Source organism: Alexandromys fortis, unplaced genomic scaffold (assembly GCF_014885135.2).
Source record: "Alexandromys fortis isolate MF-2015 unplaced genomic scaffold, M_Fortis_MF-2015_v1.1 scaffold_75, whole genome shotgun sequence".
Lineage (NCBI taxonomy): Eukaryota > Metazoa > Chordata > Mammalia > Rodentia > Cricetidae > Alexandromys > Alexandromys fortis.
In genome coordinates this window covers 6,219,858-6,242,848 of record NW_026067956.1, presented here as the reverse complement: position 1 = coordinate 6,242,848, position 22,991 = coordinate 6,219,858, and the positions used below count along the sequence as shown (strand labels likewise).

Genomic DNA, 22,991 nt, shown 5'->3' with positions numbered 1-22,991 from the left:
GCACAGCAGTTTGGGAAGCGATACTTTGGCAAAGCAGCCTCCAAGGAGTTGGCCAAGCCCATCGTAGCACTGGTACTTACAGCTCCCTTGCAGTAGAGTCGAAGTTGTCCCGATGGAGTTCGAACAATGACAGACATCCTTTTCCGGTCACTGGAATAGTAAAGGGGTGGGGGTATGGAGGAAAGAGCCATCACCCGTCTGCTTTACAGGACCCAGCTCCAATAACTGAGCACAAAACAAAAGGTGCCGAGTCTAGAAGCAGCGAGCTCCATCTCTCCGCAGCTTTGTCCTCAAAGTAAGACTTCAACTGTATAGTTTACTCATTTATTCCAAACAGACAGAAGCTCACATGCCTTGCCGTGCCATAAGGACTCACGGCACGGCTGTTCGCCAAAGAGCCAGAAACGGAACATTTGCGCATGAGCCGGGCACGCGGAAGCACTGTCGAGCCCTTCCGGGACCACTCTATTTCACAGCTTCAGAGTCACCCCCCCCCCAAACAGCCAGGTGGGAGAGTCAACACACTTCAGAAGCCCCTTGTTGGATAAGGAAATTACGAATTCATTGACTTGCCTGGCCCAGCACCAGCTACTTTCTCTCCTCTTGCTGTGGCAAAGATTCTTCCTGACACATTTATCCTCAGGGTCAAGCCCACTTGCTGAGCTTCAGGGACTTCTGCGGCCCGAGGCCCCCTAAATCGTCTTTCCTTACCTCTGTAGTGTTGACTCACTTCCCACTGGCCCTCTCATGCACCACCATGCTCTTTCCCTACACTTTCTGGGCTGTGCTTTGCCGACACTTCCCCTACTAGAACACATCCTCTCCTCCCGGGGCCTTTCCTTGTGGTGATCCGCACACTCTGAGCCACGGCACTCTCTGGGATGGGTCTTCACTCTCTCTCAGCTCCTAGGCTGCTTCAGTTTCTTAATGTACAAAGCAGATGACCAGCGACTGCCCCAAAGCAATCTTACAGAAGGAAGTGGCGTTAGGGAAATGATGCGTCCATTACAATGTATCAGAACCTGTAGCCATGATTGACACTTCTGCTCCTTCACTTCAGACACTAGACCCCTGTGCTTCCATCCACAGCCACCTTTCCTCTTCCTTCCGGGCTGACTGTCACCAGCTGGCTGCGGTTAATGCAGCACAGGGCAGCAGTTGCCAACAGGAGACATGCTAGGGGCTGGAGAGATGGCTCAGTGGGCGAAGGGCTGACAGTATGAGGATGAGGACCCAAGCATGGGTCACCAGCATCCACACGGAAGCAAGCCATGGTGGTATGTCTCTAGAACACAGGGCCAGGAGACTGGACAGGCGGATCCTGGCTTTTCGCTGACCAGCTGGTCTAAACACTGAGCTCTAGGTTCAGTGAGAGACTGTGATGGCTGTCTGCCTCAAACATCAGGTAGAGGATGAGAAAGAAGACACAGGATTTCTACTTCTGACTTCCATAAGCACAGACACGGGAGAGCACACACATACGTGTAAGACACATGCATTACAAGCCAGGGGGAAGGAGAGGAGGAGAAAAAAGAGGGGGAAGAGGAGGAGGAAGAAGAGGAGGAAGAGGAGGAGGAGGGAGAGAAGGAAGAGGAAAAGGAGGGAGAGGAGGAGGAGGAAGAGGAGGAAGAGAGGGAGGAGGAGGAAGAGAAGGAAAAGGGGGAGGAGGAGGGGGAAGAGGAGGAAGAGGGGGAAGAGGAGGAAGAGGGGGAATAGGAGGGAGAGGAGGAGGAGGGAGAGAAGGAAGAGGAGGAGGAGGGAGAGGAGGAGGAAGAGGGAGAGATGGGGAGGAGGAGGAGCATACAGAAAGTCCCAGGAGGCATCTAGGATGGCGGGAAGCTCCAGGCAGGCACACCATCACCACCCCTCACCCCTACAAGAATTGCTGCCATCATCTTCTCTGTGGCTCATCTGACCCCAAGGGCTTCTCCCCACAGAGCCAAGCTCATGGATCCGAGCTCCGAGTTAGGCAGGAAAACATTTCCTTTGAGAGGACAGGAAAACATTGCACCTTTCAAGCCATGGTGAACCATTTAACAAAGGTTCTAGGAAACTAAGTATTTTCATTTTCTTTTTTTCAGACTAGCCCGGAACTCACTATGTAGCTTACGTTGGTCTCAAACTTGAGGCCTTGCCTCAGTTTTTCACAGGCTGGAATTACATTGCCTGAGCAGCCATGCCCAGCTCCATCAATTTTTTGATATCAGGAAAAGGTGGTCTCGAGACAAAAAAAAAAAAAAGTCACTCTAGTTTTGGAAGGCAACCCTGCTCATGCGGTGTAACCACAATGCCGTCCCTCTGCTCTACTCCTGAGCTTCCAATGTGCAAGAGAGAGACATCAGACACAGCTCCTCAGAATAAACCATGGATGCTCCAGGGGAGCCATAGAATCTGACAGATATTCCTAGATCTTAAAGAAACTGTGCTGGGTATGAAGGCTTCAGGGGAGCCCTAAGGGAAGGGCCTTGTGAGGGCCTAGCCTCCTGTGAGGGTGAATGGACTCTCTCTCCTCTGTGGTCACACGTTAGCTTCTTGCTCAGATGGCAATGGAGGGTGATCTCACAGAACCTGGGCCAAGACAATGAGAACAGCAAACGCCCTGGCCACATTCTCCCAGCCATGCTCTACATCTGCAGCTGTTAATGCAAGAGCACCTAGCTCGAAACAGCAAAAGGATCGCTCTCAGAGAAAACAGAGGGAAGTGGTGGACTTCGCTCTCCTCAGTGAAACCCTTAAATTCTAAGATGGGGTTTGTCATGGGGGTGGCTTTTATCATGATTAATGCCTAAATACAAATCATGCTACACAAGCAGAAAAATCTTTAAGTGAAGCAATTAAACATATATGAAATGTTTCATGTCTAATGTATGAAAGAGAAACATACCTAGAAAATTCCAGAACATTGAGGATTCCAAATGTCTGTTCTTGCCCCATCTACAAAAGAAAAGGGGGGGCTCTTACCTGAAGTGGAAAAATATTAAATCAATCCCCCCTCCTAAATACCAACACACACACACACACACACGCACACAAAAATACACACACACATGCACGCATGCGCACACGCGCACACACATGCACTCACGCGCACACACAAAAATACACACAAATGTACACATACACACACACACACACACACACACACACACACATGTTGGGACCAATTGGAGTCCTGGCCTTCAGCTGCTCTTCCCTGCTAGAGAATTCTAATTGAAGTTACTAAAGGCTGTGCCTTGCCTAGAGGATCAGAGGATGGGATTTTCACCTGTTGGCCATTGACTGCTGGGTATTTAAGCCTCCATGGTGCTATTAAAGAAGAGCCTTTGTACCAGTGATTGGAGGTCCACATGTCTGTCTGTCTGTGTGTGTGTTTCCTCAACCTCCAGCCCCTTGCCCAAAGCTCGCAAACTGGATTCTAGCACATAGAGTGCAGAAGGGGGGGCAGGGCGCGCGCGCGCGCGCGCACACACACACACACACACACACACACACACACACACACACACACACACACGCTGCCCCTACCCTCCACTAGCCCCCTACACCAGCATTCACAGCCTGGACTGCATTCTCACAGTCTGGCGGGGTCAGCGCGCCCTCTTCTGGCAGAAGCTCTCATTCTCTTTCCGAGACAGGCTCCTAAACTCTGTGCGATCACTACAAAGCTTTGAAAACCAAAGATACAAGCTGCGCAGCACCATCCGAGACCTTGGTCAGCTCTGCTTATGAATGATGCAGGGATCCACACGTGACCTAAGGTCTCCAGCAGGTCTGAGCACTTCCACATCCACCACGACACCATCACACTGAGTTAGCATCAGAAAAAGCAGCCAGCAGGTTCAGGACAGCTTTTCCAAAGTACTGTCCTCAACCTTAATGGAAAACCTTGACACTTAAGGATTTGGAGATTCTGAATTTCCATGTAAGGGACTCTGGGTCTGAACCTGATTTTTAGGACAATTAATCAAACACTCCTTTACCCTGTGTTTGTTGCAGTGGGAGCATCAATATATGTGTGAGCCACTTTCAAACACTTTAATTTGCTATTTTTGACACACCACAGTGGTAACAATGGGGGCTTGGGCATCCACACACACAATTCTGACTCTAAATTCTGACAGACTTTCTGTGAATGGGAACAGTGCTCCTGACTGCCTTACCTGCCCACTACAACACTCTCCTCTGGCTGCGTCCTGAAATATAACCAGCAGCCGAGTTCACCTAGCCTTGTAGATCCTCTTACCTCTCTATACCCACCAGCTTACCCCTCAGCCCACCCAAGACACATCAGGATGTTGTCTAGAGAGGCACCCAGCGCCCCTTTCCTGCTCACTGCCAGGAGCCACCCCCTCTCTGCGCCTTGATCCCATGATCACCCCACCTACAGCGCATGTGCTGCTGAGATTATCGGCGAGGATACTTCATGTAAATACGAGGTGACGCAGGGAGACTCTGTGCTTCAGTGATCCCCAGAACTAGTGACTGAATGGCATTTTAATGGCTGTTGATGAGCCCTAATTAACTAGGGATATTACCTCTAAAAAATGTGGCCTTAAAACTTTGGTAAGATTCACAATGTAGCTCCTAATGTTGAGCTATGGCCCATTGGGTCATCTACTCCAGTATCTTTTGAGGATGCTCTCTCTGCTGTCTTTGTTAAACAACCTGTTTAAAATGACTGTGCTTTTCAGCGAAATTCTTTTCTTCAGGAAGCTAAGAACTGTAATAGATGCAGGAGGAGAAAACACTCATCCAGGTAAGAGAAAGCCTAAGCTCTAACATCTTTCTCTCATAGCCAGATGGATGCCCAGCGGTCTGAGGCCCTACTGGTCAACCGTGAGACTGAGGGGGCTACAGAGACACAGGGCCAGCCTTAGAAACGGAGGCAGAAGGTACTTTCTCAGCTTTGGGAAAGTGAAGAAGAGGCTGGCAAATTCCCTTACTACAAATATTTCTTGGGAGTGAGGAAAAGATTCCAAGGGGCATCCCCAAGCCCCAGGGTTATACTGCTGCCTCCCATGCGACCATGGCATTCCCACAAAGTATTTCTTATCTAATCTTTCACTGAAAGACAAATACAAAGTCTGCCGTCTCACATATGATCAACACACTATTTCATATGCACACCTTCCAAAGTACCGGGCCCCTTACCGCTTCGATGATGACGGAGTACGGCGTCCTGCCTGTAAACACGAAGCCAAGCTTCTTAGCTCCTTTGACCAAAGCAGCTTCATCTGTCAATAATAAGCCAACAACACACAGGCTCATCCCTTGTCATGACAGAATTCTGCTAAATGTAGAATCAAAACCCATCACGATCAATGGGGCCTGGTGTATCCTCACACAAACAAGGACTTGAGACAGATACACTGACACACAGTGGGGCTTGAGATGTCTTTTGGACAGACGGCATACCAACAACAAAGTCTCCAGGACCGCAGGATTTTACACTCCTGCTGGGCTCTGCTGGATCAGTTCAAAGGAAACTCCCTCTGCCGATCTCTCAGCAAGGCCGTGCTCAATTGCAGTACTGTGTGGGTCAGACCACCAGGAAATGCGCCAAGGGCAAGGGTTCTGATGCTCCATGGGGTGTGGTAGATGAGGCAGTCATGGAGCCAGCCTGGTTCTCTTTTGAGATCATTGTCTAGCCCAAGATTGTATACCAAAATGTGCAAGATAGCCCAGGCTCTTCCTTGCCACCAGAGCACCCTGAGAGTCAGGACATCCCGGTACCAGCTCTCCTTGGTTTTAACACCTCTAATCATGAACTGGAGGCGCTGTCAGGCCAAAGGGAAACAGCAGGTCTTGTGGGGCAAGGTGCATCAGAGCATCTTCCAAAAATAATAGAAAACACCCCCCAGAAAACCAACAAGGCACTTCCGGCACCAGCCTCACCTGGGGAGGAAGCCTGGTAGATGATTTCATCCCCATCCTTCTCAGGGACTACGGTGTGACAGACGGCCAGCAGGGTAAGGAACTCTTGGATACAAGGGGCTGTGGGCTGAAAGCAGAAGAACCAGTTAACCGGTCACCAGACTTGTCACTCACAGTGGATTCAAGCCATTCTCAGCTTTAAAAGCCAGTGAGAAGTCACTGGCACAAACCTTTGACCCCCAGCACTTGGGAGCCAGAGGCAAGAGGATCTCTATGAGTCCATGGCTAGCTTGGTCTATAAGGTGAGCTCCAGGCTAGCCAGGGAAATAGAATGAGACTGGTCTCAAAATAAGAAAAAGAAAAAAGAAACCCGTAAGAGTTTGTCATTGGCTTATACAGATTTTAGATGCTTAGCTAGCCAACTCTAGGACCAGACACTTGTGCTCCACGGAGCCCACCTCCTGCCACTCTGAACTTCAACCAAGCCACATCCTTCCTCAGTGTCCCTCAGGCCCACAGCCCTCTACCTGCCTTCAGCATGCTCTCCTGGACAATCATTTGAGTCACATCCTGCAAGCCTATTGTGCTGGGCCTCGGAGCAAAGTCACCCTGTGCTACCAGGAGACATTGTCCTTTCTACCCGTTAAGCTGGCTAGTATTCTGAATGTCTGATTTTCCTAGTATCCATAGCTAAAATCCAAGGTGTCCCTGTGTAATCAATCTTTTCCTACCATCCCTAAGAAAAACAAATCCTAAGGATTTTAACTGAAATCTCGGGCTATAATACACTTTCACATTTCCTAAAGACTTCTAAGTCTTATAAAACTAGAACCTGGGGCTTACATATTATTATTTTATTTGTTCAAACATACTCGGGTAACCAGTGTGATCAAGCACTATGTTCACCAAGGTTGGGGGTGGAGGGGGACTAAACACATGCACTAAAAGCCACCAACACCTCCTGGCTCTAGGCTGCCTTCCAATGCTGCAATAACCACCAGGACCAAAGGCAACTTGGGGAGAAAAGGGTTATTTCAGTTTTCAACCCTCAGATCACACCCATCTGCCTTCCTGCGATTATCTTTATTGGCAGGAATTTGGTCAATGTTTAGGGTTCAGGCAAAGATATTCCATTTAAGACCTTCCGAGATATCCAAGGACATAAAATTACCACATGCCTAAAGCTGTTGATTCATAGCTGCTCAGATAGATAGAAAAAAACAAGCATGCCCTGGTTTTACCTCACTTATAGATAAGAAAAAAACGAGGACCTAAAATTAACCTTGCATTAAAAGATTCCTAACTCCTCACAATCACCTTCACCTCAGTTTACTGATGATTTTAGCTCAGGAGATTTACTGTTTGTGTTCTTACTCTCAGGGACAGCAGGAAAAATAATTAACCATCTGTCCACAGTGTGGAGGAAGACAAACTTCCAACTGCACATCTGATAGGCATGAAGCCCAGGATCTGACCATTTAGAGGCTTGGGTCTCCTCTTTGTTTCAACCACTTAGAGTAAATTGTGTAAACTTCATATCTAATGGGCCCTTAGACCTTGCAACCTTTGGCAAAAGTGCTAATGGACCAAAGGCCATAAACTTCCCTTGTCTGTGTACGCGGGTTGCCTGGTTATTCTATATGCCTGCAGGATTTTGTGGGTCTTTATTGCTGGGTTATAGCAAAGAGAGTTAAGAGGAGCTGGAGCAGAAGTTGGAGCAGAAGCATCCCAGAAATTAGCAGAGATAGGAAAATGGGGGGGGGGTAAATAGCAGAGAATTGGAGTTGGAATTAGAATTGAGACAGAGAATTAGAGCTAAGAAATGATAGACAGGATAGAAGAATTGGAATAGAGAACAGAAAAGAGAGAACAATAAAGAGACATGGATAGAAAGAACGTGCCATGACTAGATTTCTTCCTTTTGCTTATTGTTGCATCTTTTTTTGAATCCTGAGAGAAAACTTTAGAGGCTGGTCCTTTAAAGATTTTTATAATGTTTTATTCCCATTGGCCAATAAAGAAGCCGATTTGGTCTGTAACAAGGCAGAATAAGGCCAGGCGGGAAAGCCAAATTGAAAATACAGGGAGGCCGAAGGGCAGAGTCTGAGACAGACACCAGCGAGCTGCTGGAGCAGCAATGTGTGCTGGAGAACAGACAAAAGCCATGGCCACGTGGCATTGCATAGATTAATAGAAATGGGTTGATTTAAATGTAAGAACCAGTTAGTAATAAGCCTCAACTATAGGTCAAACAGTTTTAATTAATGTAAGTTTCTGTGTGATTATTGGGGACCTTGTAGTCAGGAAATGAAAGCTCTGCCTCCGTTTATAGTTGCAGCTGAACAAAATGCTGGGAAATAATGGTAGTGAACGTCCTGCCTCCAGTGGGCCATTATTCAGGGTGGGAGACGCTGTCTTCTGGACAGGACAGTGATGTCTCACTCACGAACTCATTGCAGCTGTGATTATCTGCTAAGACTTGTAGAAGAGCAGGCCAGCATATGTCACATAAAACAGTGACCCGCAAGCCACTCTTTGTCCTAGAGGGAAGTGGTACACTCACATGTTGGTCCTCGATGTTCTTTAACAGCCTGGGATCATTAAAGTCACATGAGTCACTGGGGCATGGACCCATCCGGCTGGAAGAAAGAACAAAATTCATTCATTCAATTTCAAAGTCAAGACAGCTCACACAGAGAGAATCCACCCTCAGAAAGAACCATAAAAAAAAGTTCACAGTCTTACACTCACCATTCAAGGGTCTGGAATAGTGAATATTATATCAAGCTTTAAAATATCTCAGGTTCCTAAACTTTACTATAAAGAAACTGTGTTACGAGTTTTTATAGAAACCAAGAGCTTTACAAGGGAAAGGATCCTAAGCTATGTGCCAACACTGTAGCCTTCATCTGGGGGTGGTGGGGAAACAGAGGAAGACTGTGCCATGCTTCATCATTCATAGCCAGAGTGCACACGGAGAAGAGAGGACACTGGATATGACGGCTGTGAGCCATCAGGCTGGAGCAAGCGAGAGCACCACACACTCCTTCATCTCCACCAGCTCCTGCAAGCCACTCTCCAAGACCACAACAGTGAAAGACCAAAGGGCAACTGATGCCAGTCTTAAGTGTGAATGGATATCAGAGATTAATGTAGCAGATGAAACAACTATTAGCTCATGGGGAGGGGACATATGAAATGCCAGCTGACACCACCACAGGACGCTAGAGAAAGCCAAAGAGGGGCGCCATGTGAAGAGTGCAAAACACCTGCGATGCATGGCAGGTAGCTGAGGGATGTGAGGGCATCAGGGCCCTGGGATGGGTATCAGGTACCTGGGAGGGGTACGAGGTACCTGTGATGGACATCTGGTACCTATGATTGATATCAGGTACTTGTGATGGACATCTGGTACCTGTGATTGATATCAGGTACCTGGGAGGGGCACGAGGTACCTGTGATGGTTATCTGGTACCTGTGATGGACATCTGGTACTTGTGATGGATATCAGGTACCTGTGAGGGGTATGGGTACTTGTGAGGGGTATGGGTACCTGTGCGGAGCATGACGTACCTTTGATGGATGTCAGATGCCTGTGAGAGGTATGAGGTATATATGAAGTGAGGAACTTAAGATACTTGAAAGGAACATGAGGAACACGAAGCTGCTGGACCAAGAAAGGCCATAAGGGAATGCAGAATACCGAGTAAAAGAAGTCAAGTTAAGCTGGCAGCATGCTGTCGGATCCCAGCACTGCCTTTCTGGAGAAGACAAAACCACAGAGACAGGAGAAATCCCAGTGGCTACCGAGGGTGGGCTGTTTATGACAGGGGGGTGGACAGGCAGAGCAAGGACTTTAGAGGCAATGGAAGCATCCCTCATGACGCTGCGATGACAGATATATATTGGCAAACATATGTCCGTACTCACAGGATACAGAGCACTGAGTGACCCTGCTATCGGATGTGGACTGTGGGCGATCATGAGTTGTATTGGTTCCTGAATTGTGTGCACTGTGGTGGGGAACTTCCATCTTGGAGGTCATGGAGAAAACCCTGTGCTTTTGTGATTTTACCGGGAAATCAAAACTCCTCTTTTAACTGGTCTCAAATGGTTGAAATGGTTGGTTTTCCATTTACTATGCTTGCCACAAATAAAATGCTTTCCGCACAGATGACTCAGTGGTTAAGAGCATTGACTGTTCTTCCAGAGGACCCAGGTTCAATTTCCAGTACCCACATGGTGGCTCACAAATGTCTCTAAGTACAATCCCAGGTGATGGAGCACCCTCTTCTGGCCTCCGAGGGCACTGCAGGCCCACGGTGCACAGACACAGGTGCAGGCAAAACACCCATTCACACAAAAGAAAACTAAAGATTAAAAAAAAATTAATATAAGCCCACAGACAGTGGTCACCAAGTTTATGAAGAAAATCTAGAGGCAGGTGTTGGGCACAGGAGACACAGAAGAGGAAAGGGGCAAGCAAGAGCAAGAATTAGAGTGCCTTCCTGAAAATTGGAATAGGCATCCATAAAAATTATTAAGGAGGATGAAAGGTTAAAAATGAATGACAACAAATACATGGCAAGAAGGCAAGACAGATAACAAAATCGGAGGATCAACTCCAAGACAGAGACAGGAGGGGAGACAGCTATTACGGAAATAACACAAGGACATTTCCCAAATATTAATAAGAGGAATTTACAGACAGAAGTGGCTCAAGAGAAAGTGAATTAACCACCCAACACAATAAAGAAAACACAGCCTACCCAAGGGTTGTAGTTTAAGTCCATATGCTAAAGAAATACAGAAAATGATAAGCACTTCCAAGGGCTGGGAAAGATGGGGGGAGGTTGGTAAAATGGCTTTGGGGGATGGGCTCTGGGAAGACGACCGGGGGGAGATGGGATGGCCACAACAGGGCAGGGAGCTGAATCTTCCCCAGAGATACAAAGTCCTACAATGTCTATAATTCTTAATTAGTATAAAAGTATTATTTGGAACCACAGGAATCTGAAGAAAATAAGTACAAAGGTTGCAGGTGGCTGGAAACAAAAGGACTGGACAAGAGGCCATATTGTTGATATCAAAGGCTTGGTGGCGTGGATTTAACCCATGTCTCCACTGAAATCTTATCCTGCCTCTTTTTCAAACTAATATACTCACAACTTACACTTAGACCTAAAACTGTCCTGATGCATCCCAGCTAAGGAAGTAAGATGTCCTGGACTCTACTTACCAGAAGTCATCTGATGACGGCTCTCTGGCTAGTTCTGGGAAGTGGCTGGCAGGAGAGAACAGAGCGGTCAGCGGCAAAGCCAGTTCTAACGTACACACACAAACCCACAGGTGCTCGGTACCTCTCAGGAAAGGTGAAGAAACACATTCCCAGGGACTTCAATAAGTTTCACACGTATTTAATAGCAGCCACACAGCCAAACCACTCACAACACTTGACAAAACAGAAAACCCTATGCCTTGTTGGGAGACTAGAAATGAGATTTCCTGGATCTGATAAGCGCGCTCACCCATAGGTCACGCCGGCAATGCTACACTTCTTGAAGTTCATGATATTGCACGTTAGCGTTCCAGTCTTGTCGGAAAACAGATATTTGACCTAAGCAGAAGACAAACGAAATGAATAAGAGGCGATAGGGGTGGCTCAAGGTTAAGAGATAGGCTGTTGTTCTTCTAGAGCACCCAGCACCCACAGGGGAGGTCACAACCATCTGCAACTCCAGTCCCAGGGGACCCAATGCTCTCTTCTGGGTTCTGAGAGCACTAGGTATTACATGGGGACACAGATACACACATGGTCAAAACACTCCATATATTTTTATTTATTAAAAATTTCCACCTCCTCCCCTCCTCCTATTCTCCCCACTCCCTCTCCCCCTCCCTCTCGAGTCCTAAGAGCAGTCAGGATCTTAAAAGAATGTAATAAGATGCAAGGATCAAGAAATAAGTTGTCTCGTATGTCTGTAAATCAGAATGAAGTTTAAATGAGAGTCCACAAAAGTAAACACATAAATCATGCACCTTAAATCACAGACCATTTGCAAAAGCTTTTCTGTTACTAATCCTAAAAGCTGGGTAATAAAGAACAAAAGCTTCCATAACTGCCCTGGCCACTGTCTATCACAGTGGTTCTCCAGCTTCCTAATGCCGCAACCTTTTAATACAGTTCCTCATGTTGTGCTGACCCCCCCAAACAGAATTATTTTGTTGTTACTTCATAACTGCAATTTTGTGACTGCTAAGAATTGTAATGTAAATATCTGATATGCAGATATCTGATATGCGACCCCTGGGAAAGGGTCACGGTCTGCCCCCCGCAAAGGTGTCACAGCAAAGGTTGAGAGTTTCTAGTCCATAAGTGTCACCACAGGTCTGTCACTCAGAATTCAGGTCTCACAGAAGATGCAATTCTTTTTTAAGAGTCCATCCCCTGACTAGATTAACAATGGTCACCATGGCAAGATACCCCTAAAGGTGCAGTAAAGGCGCTCATATTTTGGCAGTAGCCAACAGCTGTCTAATTGAACCTAAGGCATCAACAGGATGGAACCTACCCAACTACCTGGGGCTATTAGGGTCATAGATTTTAGAAGAACACCCTCCACCCCAGACCAACATATCTCCTAGCTGTTTGTTTGTTTGTCTGTCTGTCTGTTTTTTTATGGCAGTCTTACAGTATAGCCATGGCCGGCCTGGAACATGCTTTTTTGCCCTTGAACTAACATGTCTTCCTGTTTCTGCCTCCCAAGTGCTGGAAATAAAGGCATTGTGCTACCATGCCTGGCCCGACAAGCATAACTCCTAACTAAATTCTAAATGCCTATACACAGAGTTAAGTGTAGCTCTCACCCTTCATCAAAGAACCTGCTCTCTGCAGCAGACAGAGATCACCACAGAAAGCCACACCTGGTCAAAATACAGAGATCAACAGGGGAGCCCAACCCCAAGGGATATTTCTACAAGACAACTTCTACTCCTAAGGCTCGGGGATCGTTGAGGAAGAGGAGATGAGAAGACTGGAAGAGCCAGAGGAACAGGAAGTCTGCTGTGAGACTGTGTTTCCTGGAAATGACAGGGAAGCTAAACCCAAGGTACCTCGACAATAAGGCTGTTAGCAGACCTCAACAATGACAACCCAACAGAGAGCTAACACGGGAACCTCACCTGACTGCATTCCTAGACAAAGAACTAGAGGTAACTAGTGGCTGCTGTCTTGGGGTTTCTATTTCCATAGTAAAACACCGTGACCAAAAGCGTCTGGGGAGGGAGAGTTTACTTCACCTTCCAACTCTTAGGCTACACTCTGCCATTGAAGGAAGTCAGAGCAGAAAGTCAGGACAGGAAGCTGGAGACAGGTGCTGATGCAGAGGCCACGGAGGGATGCTGCTTCCTAGCTTGTTCTCCATGGCTTGCTCAGGACCACCAGCCCAGGAATAGGACCACCCACAATGGGCAGGGTCTTCCCCTACCAATCACTAATTAAGGAAATGCTACACAGGCCTTCCTGCAACCATCTTATGGAGGCATTTTCTTAACTCTTAACTGAGGTTTCCTCCTCGTAGATAACTTTAGCTGGTGTCAAGCTGACCTAAAAACTAGCCAGCACACCTTCTGAAAGAAAACTAGTTTTTCCCAGGGATGAGCCTCCTAATTGGTTGTCTAATACCAAGTGGTCTTCCCTAATCATATATGCACAGTAGCACTAAGTGGACTCAGGAGGTTTTATTTGCATGCTTATGCATTTATATAAATATATGTGTAATATAATAGTCAAAGAAAGAGTCCATCAGTTTGAGAAGGAACTGACTTGATAAAAGTATGGAAAGAATTTGTGTAGGGAGGGATTCGAGGAAGGAAAGGGAAGGGCAAAGTGATACAATTACATTTTAATTAAAAGTTTTTAAGATTACATAATTATAAAATCATGACAAGCAGCTTTCCATGCCCTTTACATGGAAACTTTTCTAAAAATAATAATTACATAAATTTATGATATATACATGGTATTTCAAAACATGTATACATGCTGGTCATATTGATCAATGGGATAATTAATTGTTGTTTTCAATTAACAAGAAATTTTATGTTTCATAGAGAGCAAAATCTAAGAACATTAAAAACACAGTAGAATCAGTTCCTTCTGTCTTTTTTTTAATAGAAGAATTGGAAGATTATCAACAGAGTAAAAAGGAAAATCTTATAATAAATTACAGAATTTGTGATCCCTCTCCTCCTTAGGTAACCCCCACCCATGCCTGGTCAGAACAGGGCATTTCATCCTGGGCACTTTCTTAAACATCTTAAGTCCATCTTGCTGGGTCAGTTCAATGGCATATTGTGGGAGTCCACAGAAGCGGATCCATTCCACTCTGACCAAAGATCAGAGAGTTGAGATCTACTCCTGCTCCTTCAAGGATAAGACAGGAGGTTTGACCCAGGAAATGGCTGCCTACAGCAAGCTTGGCCTAAGGTGTGACTGCTGAATATTCCGCCTAAAAAACAGAATTCTTAGCTCAGGGTATAGGTGCATGGTGCTTCAGGTATTGGAGAGGCAATTGTTCTGTTGTGGTATATAATCATATGGAAAATAAACACAGGTGAATTCAGTATTCACTGGATTGACCTCCCAGTTCTGTTCTGTGTCTCTGTCTATTTTTTTTTTTTTTTTTTGTATCTCTGTTCTGTGTGCCTGGCATTTCTAATCCACATGCCCTCCCCTGGAATGTGCAAATTCCATCGAGGCTGCACCACAGCACACGAGAACAACCATATACTTAGCCCTGGGAACTGACAAAGCTCACTGAAGGCTACATATGTAGTTGTCCCTAAATATCCCCAGGGGCAGTTCTAAGAACCCCAATGGGTACCAAAATTATCATATGCTCTAGTCCAGTATATAAAATGGTGTAGTGTTTGTATAAAACCTACATTCAACCTCTAGTGTGTTTCACATGATCTTAGATGATGTATGACACCTAAGACATTAGAAGTGTCATACTGTAGTAGCTGGGAAACAGTGACAAGAGTCTTCTGTGTATATTTGGTACAGGTGTAACCATCATAGGCATGATCACACTTTTGACCTGCAGTTGGCTGACGACACAGGGCTCGCACCTGCTCCAGATGGACTCAGATACCATTTAACTAATCACATTGTCATTTCACTGTGTGCGTGTGTGTGTGTGTGTGTGTGTGCGCGCGCGCGTGTGTGTTTGGAAAGAATGCTTAAGAGAAAAGAGCAGACAGACACTAATGTTGCCTGGAAATACTGGGAAGGATTCAAAAGCGGCAACTCGTGGATTGTTATAGGAGTAGAATTTTACCAATGACAACGTCATTGAAGGAAGAAACAATTCAGGTAGATAATAGATAGACAGACAGACAGACAAATGATAACACATGATATAGATGATAGATAGATAGATAGATAGATAGATAGATAGATGATAGATGGATGGATGGATAGATAGATAGATAGATAGATAGATGATAGATGGATGGATGGATAGATAGATAGATAGATAGATAGATAGATAGATAGGTGGATAGGTAGATATTTAGACAGAAATACAGATGAATAGATGATAGACAGGTAGCACTGGATTCTGCTTCTCATCATGTGTACCTGAAGTACAGGTGCTCGGATGAAAACAGGGATGCAGCCTCACTGAGGAAGCTTTCTGCTTTATGACAGTATTCTCTCTAAATGACAATCTCTTTCCTACACCAAATAAACAAGTAATGCCTTTAATCGCAGCACTCGGGAGGCAGAGGCAGCAGATCTCTGTGAGTTCGAGGCCAGCCTGGTCTACAAGAGCTAGTTCCAGGACAGGCTCCAAAGCTACGGAGAAACTCTGTCTCGAAAAAAACAAAACAAACAAACAAAAAAAAAACAGAAGAAAGGAAGGAAGGAAGGAAGGAAGGAAGGAAGGAAGGAAGGAAGGAAGGAAGGAAGGAAGATGTGACTGCAGAATTACGTTTTGTTGCAAAACCAGACTGACAGATTTGAGCTTCAGCTTTCTAGCAATGAACTCAAAAACGCTCCAGCACAAATCCAGAACTGACTTTGTCCTTAATCAGGGAGAAGAGGAAGAGGGCACCTAGCCCAACTCTGTCCCAGAAAATGACAAGTGAGGTTTACATCTTCCCAGAGGGCCATGAGGCGGGTGTCCTGGGAACCAGCTTTCCTGAGGTGAGTTAATCATTTTCTTATCTAGAAAATGAAGATGCAGCATGCCACCCTCCCATAGGATTGTTGGGAAGCTTAAGGTGCATAAAATAAAAAAAATCATAGTTTTTAATTACTTTAGGTCAAGAGTAAGTATTATGTATTCAGAAAAGGCTATGGACTGCAGTGATCCAATGGAAGAGGCAGACATAATGCAACATGCAAGGAGAGACAAGCAGAAATCAAGACAAAGATACAAAAGTCGCTGGCTCTCTGAACTATGTCAGGATCCCTGTCCTTCTAATGGCCCCATATGCGTTGTGGAGCGGTCTAGCAGCCATTTTCCTCCCCGTTTCCCTTGTCATCTGTTCTCAGAAACACGTTTAAAAGGGTCCAAACTAACATTATATTGTTGTACAACATTCTGTACTTTTTCCCCAGATATGTTCTTGGCAAAACGATCTACATGTGCCTCCAAAACCAAATGACAGCTGCATTCACCGCCACCTGCAGACCAGATGTCACAAACACAGTTGTGCAAGATATCTCCCCAGGGTTCCTCCGCTAAAACTGGCTTCCTGCTCATAGCACTGGCCCCAAAGTCCCCAAAGAGGCTCTCACCTGGCCAAGCTCTTCATTAAGGTTCGATGTCCTGGCCATAGCAGGAGTGTCGTTTTCAATATAATACATATCTGTGTCCTGAAAGAGAACATGGGGGAAGGAAGAAGGTAGGAAGCCTTCAGAAAACATGTAATTCTAATATCTCATTAAGATTACCACAGACCCTGGCAACTTCAAATCTTTTAATTTTTCATTCAAATGCTAACTTGTAACTCGGGTTGAAAATGAAGTTGCAATTAGCATAGCAAACCCTGTGACACAATATGACCATGGTATTCAGGTTTGGGTTCAAGACGATCAGCTTGCGCTCTAGCTGTGAGTTTGGTTAATGCCTCACTCAGAGGCTTGGGAAAATCAAAGCAATACACACATGAAAGTGCCTGGTTTGGGAAAAAAAAGTTGCCAAGAGCCAGTGCTTAATGGTCATGGCCATGATAGTCCCTTAAGAACCCCACCTCAACCCATCCATCCAGGGTGACTGTCAGACTGAAATCCATGCAGGATGGACACTGGTAAGCACACTTGAGAGGGCTTTTCATGCATAAAGGAGACTTGGGAAGCACAGCCATGGTGTCCAGATGACATGCACTCACTGAGCATCCTCCCCCACTCTCCCCACCCCTGGGGTTATGGCATGGCTTGCCAGTCATCAGTTTTTTTGGCTTAATCCATGACCTAATAATAAAGAGCCCCCGTTATTTCTTTTCTGGGACGCAATGAAATGACAAAGGCTGCTCAGGGAGTGTACTAGAAAGCAGAAGCTGGCAGGTGCCCAGTAGCTCATGTTCCATTCCACGCTTTAAAACTCACCCAGTTTATGAAGAGAGCTTGCGTGTACTTCACAACCTCCAGCGTCACCAGCAGGCTGATGGGAATCAGATTGTTGTACAGGATGATAAATGTCAGCAAGTTGTATCCAAAATTATCTGAGCTCGTGTCTATGGATAGAAGCCAAGACATCCACACAGCTTTAGTAGGAGTCTACATCTCGTTTCTTTCCGTTTTATTTTAGACTTCCCCCAACTCTAAAAATTGCTCACATCAGAAAAACCTGTGTACCCATCTTGAAACTGAGGGGTTACTGTGCCAGTTCAAACTCCCAAAACTATATGAATTCAGTCCCCGCAGGCAGTGCTGGCTTCTCTTTAGAGGTTGGGGAAGGAGGCAGAGGAGGAAGCAGAGACAGCTCTCCTTTGGTGGGGGGAATGCACTTCTTTGGCCTCAAAGGAGGATGTGGCTATTACAAAGGGGGTCAGTCAACAGGGCAGGAACAAGGGGAAGCCTCCAGAGGAGACAAGCTGAAGACTGAAGCTGGGAATCAGGAATTTGTGAGGGCTCCAAGCCACAGTTGTGTATCTCAGCAGGAGGGCTTGACAAAGGGTAGCAGATGATGAGCCCTGGAATTCCTGAGGGTTCCGGAGGAAAGGGAAGCAAGCCCTGGCTGGCCAGTTGACCTCCCCAACCTTTCATTTCTATCCGCTCTGGCCTTCCACTCTCCAGCTGGTAGCCCTCTTGGCTGGCATACTGCTTTACTCCTAAGTCCCAGTGACTCAAGAGGCCCCAGAGTACAGCATTTGTGTAGGGATAAGATTTGTCTGCCAATAAAATTTATTAATGAATTAAAACTTTATGGCTTAATACTAGTCAAAAATGCTTTATAACACCACGTATGACCACATATGATGTCAAAGAGCCGTGACTATGCAGAGGAACCCTACATGGAAAGCCTCAGAACCCAAGAGTATTCAATCAAAAACCAAAGATGTCCATAAAAGGAGAATATCTACCCCTATGTAAAATGTTCAGCCAAACAAGAACAATGAAAAGGAAGTTAAGACGGGACCAGATTTGGTAGGAAGTAAAATCCAAGCACCAACAGAGGCAGCAGAACGTGAAACTGACTTCTCTGAGTAGGTGCATGTATGGACCATGTCCCCCTGAACACCACACTCTTGACGCTGGAGCCTGGAGTGATCAGAACAATTCAAGTGCCTGTTTCCCCAAAGCTGTGTTCATACCACATGTTTACTTAGATAACTACATTAATATGAACCAGTCTTGTGTCTGAAACAAGCCACATAACAAAAACCAACACCAAGTGATCTGATCGACTATGACGCAAATCTTAGTCACGTGCCCATGTTCGTAAAGGAGCAACAGGCACGGGGGCTCCAGTCTGTAATCCCAGCATTTGCAAAGTGGAGGCAGGAGGACTAGGAATCTAAGGCTAACCTCGGCTACAGACTGAGTTCGAGGCCAGCCTATACCACATGAGATGCTGTTTAAAAACAAACAAGCAACATAAGTTTTCCTGCATTTCAAAACCTGAGAGTCTTATGCTTAAAGAAATTGGAGAAGTAAAAAATCATGTCTAAATCTTTTTAAAAATAATCGAGAAATCAATCACAATAATGCCAAGGCGATACCTTAAAGTTTTGAGATTTATCATAAAATTTTTATCACTAAATTATATTGTTATTCTTGATTTGCTGAGATCAGAGAATGGCAGATCTTCCTTCTATTTCCTAGCCAAACAGCAAAATGAGACAGAATCATCAAAATCAAGTTAAGTCTCAAAAAAATGGATCAAGTGCATATATTAAGAAAATCTGCCAACTCTTGTAAGAACAGTTGTGCCTTGGGCTATTATGCCACTCACAGGCCTTTGCCATACTGGTTCTGCTCTAGGGGGTGGCAGTGGCAATTGGATTGACTACTATCACCTACATGCCCTTACCACAGCTGCAGACATTCTACCCTAGCATAGGACAGGAACGCCTAGGGAACTCACATCGTAGGAATGGAGTATGGAAAACACTATATGCAATGCCCAATAAAAAACAATAGGTATCAGTGGCTAGTGGTCAAGGAAGGCAGGTGTTCCTATATAATAGCAGGGAGAAAAACAGAAAACTGGGGGTAGCCAGGGAAGAACTCTACTAAGTTCACCCTGGTCAGCACAGAAGACCGTGACTATGGACCATCTAGATGCCGGAACAGAAAGCAAGGAGACAGGGAGATGGACGAAGCAAGGAGGTGATACTGGGTAGTAACTCATCCACAGGAAGACATGGAGACTACCAGGAATGGTGAATTAGTAGGTTAAAAGTAACAATTTCATAAGCATATATGTTTTTAGCTCTTTAAGATATCCGAGATTATACAAAGCACTGATGATAATGCCGTGTTGTTAGGTTGATAGTACATACACACAGCATATATATGGAAATAATAGCACTAACAGGGGAGAGCCTGGGGACGAGCTGGACTGGTGTTTGTGAATTAAGTTAGTAGTAATGCAAAGGATGCTCATGTTGTCATCCCTAGAGCAACCATAAGAGAGTGTCGTTAAAAATAGCCGAGAAGTTGGGTGGTGATGGCACACGCCTCTAACCTCAGCACTTGGGGAGGCAGAGGGAGGGAGATCTCTGTGAGTTTGAGGCCAGCCTGGGCTACAGAGTAAGTTTCACGACAGTCAGAGATACACAGAGAAACCCTGTCTCAAAAAAAAAAAAAAGCTGAGAAACTATTATTAGAGCCTAAACAGTCCCCAGATACACCCTAGGCAGGGTAGCCATGGGAACAGAGAGAGGGCATGTCTATCACCCACAGACCCTACGTGGAAGGACCTTCCCAGAGGCTTGTCCCACAGAAGGCAGCAGCAGCCACCCCAGTGCTCACCCATCTTCTTGATGTACCAGCTCTTTCCACCATGGGACCCATTCCAGAACAGGGCCCCCACCGAGCTCACCAGGGCCATGACCAGGAGGATGCCAAACAACACCAAGATCTGCACGTTGGTTACCTTCTCGACGTTGGACCTCTTGAGAGGAGCTTTTGTTGAATTCTGTAAACCGGTATTGAAAATCAGTAACCATCACAGAACAGGCTTGGGGCAAAGTTAATGAGAAACTGAGTAAGACAACCACATACAAGGATGGAAATGAAAAATACGATTTCTCTTCCAAATTAAGGATGGAATTAAAAGATGCATCATACTCTTGAGTAAGCAGCCCAGAGTTTAAAGAACTCACCTGTGGCAGTTTGAATAAGAATTACTCATGTATTTGAAGGCTTAGTCATCAAAAGTGGCACTATTTGCAAGGATTAGAAGGATTAAGTGGGGTGGCCTCGTTGGAGGAAGTGTGTCACCGGGGATGGATTTTGAGATTTCAAAAGCCCACACCAAGACCAGAGTGTCTCTCTCTCTACCTACTGATCAGGATGTAGTTTTCAGCTACTGCTTCAACATCTACCTGTATGCCACCATGCTGATAATGAACTAAGCCTCAGAAACTGTAAGTAAGCCTCCAATTAAATGCTGCCACTTAAAATAGTTGCCTTGGTCATGATGCCTCTTCACAGCAAGAGATCATCGACTAAGACAACACTCCAACTCTACATGATCTAGTCCATACTTCTATTTACACATTAGCATAACATCAGCTACTTTCATAAACATAGCAGGCTCTGGATAGCCTAAGTGTGGTCTAAAGAAACCAGCACACTGGCAATTCTTCACCATGAAAATCTGAGGAGAACCTCCAAAACAACAATCCAGTTCTGTGATAAACGTAAGAGAGAGATTTAAAGTGTACATGTTCTTTCCAGTAGGAAGGAATAAAAAAAAGAAAGAAACACAAATACAAATGCAGCAATAAAGCAAGAGAAAACATGGGTAGGCGTCAAACAGGACAAATAAAAGGTTCACTTGGAGAGGTGTAAATAAATAAGCCCCTTAAGGCAGGACCATCTTGAGTTGAATGAAGAAGGTAGACAAGATGGCAGACAGAGGACAAAGTCTCATTTCTGGTAGAAACAACTCAGTTGGAGGTGAGGCCTGTGTTGGGACCTGGGTACCAAGGTGTTTAGGGAAGTTGCACTCAAGGTTCACTGCATCTCATATGGAAGATGTGAGACAGCATCTTTTCAGTAGTGGAAAAGTCTATCATGTAGCATCAACAAGATAGTTATATACCCAAAACCTTTTATAAAAGAAATTCTTAAGCCGGGCGGTGGTGGCGCACGCCTTTAATCCCAGCACTTGGGAGGCAGAGGCAGGCGGATCTCTGTGAGTTTGAGACCAGCCTGGTCTACAAGAGCTAGTTCCAGGACAGGCTCCAAAACCACAGAGAAACCCTGTCTCGAAACCCCCCCCCCCAAAAAAAAAAAGAAAGAAAGAAAGAAAAGAAAAGAAATTCCCAAAGATGAACTCAGTCTAGTGCACAGAGACCCTCACATCCCCGCCATCACCCACAGGGTTCTGAATCCCATTGTAGACCTGAGATTCTGTGTACTGAGGGCACCATGGATTTTACTAAGGGTGGAAAAGTTGGAGAACTGTTACACTAGGAGTTTTAGCCTGTCTTCTGTGTGACTTCCATTCAGTTCTTCCCTGCTCTGTGGTTAGTTCACTAAGTTGCCTTTTATTGACTTTGAAGAAAAGTCCTCCAGGGTCAAGATGGAAGTTTGCTAGCAAAGGCCATCTTCTAATCAGTCAGGGACACAGGCAGGCCCCTGGGACAGCACACCCAACTCTGGCCTCATGCTGAGAGCCAGGAGCTCTTCTGTTACAAGACTGATTATTCAAAGTTTTTAAAGATTGTGTTTAACTGAGTCATTAAATTTTCAGGAAGGAAATAGAAAATGACAAAAGCTGTCACTTCCGTGAGCCTGTCAGTTAGCTGAAGTCACTGAAAACCAGCCAGTCACCAGCGTTAGAAAAACAGACTTTTCCTTCAACACAAGGAAACAACCTAACACTCCGGGCTTTGACACGCGCCCAGCATGGAAAGCCAAGTCTGGCACACTCACCCCCTTTTCCAAATATGTCTGCTTGCAACCACGAGTTTTTAATGCCCAATTCCTATTAGGATAATAAGTTCCTTTACAAAATTCTTAGAGGACACTATCACTTTGATGTCTGGTACTACAATAAAAAATGGGTCAAACTCGAAGATTTTGCACAACACTGGAACCTGACCTGAATTGTATACCTCTTATCCCTCCTGAGAAAGTGAACATCAGAATGTTTGTCGGAATAAGCCTGGAGTGTGTCAACCTGGATTTCAGTCCGGTTCTTGCTCCTTCTAGATTTGTAAGCTAAGCTGGGGTTAGTTCAGCACTGTGCTTTAGTTGCTCTGTCTTTAAAATAACAGGGCTGGGGGTAGAAATATGGGTCAGCAGTTAAGAGCGCTGGCTGTTCCTGCAGAAGACCTGAGTTTAAGTCCCAGTACCCACAGAGTGGCCCACAACCATCTCTAATTCCAGTTCCAGGGGATCTGTCACCCTCTTCTCTCTTCCGGCCTCT

General features: G+C 45.5%; 1 protein-coding gene across 7 annotated transcripts in view; it reads right to left on the bottom strand.

Moving 5' to 3' along the window:
* The window catches only part of Atp8a2 (ATPase phospholipid transporting 8A2), a 538,932-nt gene that overhangs the window by 384,660 nt on the left and 131,281 nt on the right, over positions 1-22,991 (bottom strand). For all 7 annotated transcript variants that reach the window (XM_050152334.1, XM_050152332.1, XM_050152331.1 and 4 more), the window contains 10 exons: positions 20,363-20,528; positions 17,492-17,619; positions 16,682-16,759; positions 11,403-11,491; positions 11,114-11,158; positions 8,438-8,513; positions 5,896-6,001; positions 5,152-5,234; positions 2,885-2,934; positions 81-150 (listed from right to left, as the gene is read on the bottom strand). In XM_050152334.1, the coding sequence (XP_050008291.1) occupies positions 81-150; positions 2,885-2,934; positions 5,152-5,234; positions 5,896-6,001; positions 8,438-8,513; positions 11,114-11,158; positions 11,403-11,491; positions 16,682-16,759; positions 17,492-17,619; positions 20,363-20,528 (891 nt within the window). The remainder of the gene's footprint in view (positions 1-80; positions 151-2,884; positions 2,935-5,151; positions 5,235-5,895; positions 6,002-8,437; positions 8,514-11,113; positions 11,159-11,402; positions 11,492-16,681; positions 16,760-17,491; positions 17,620-20,362; positions 20,529-22,991) is intronic.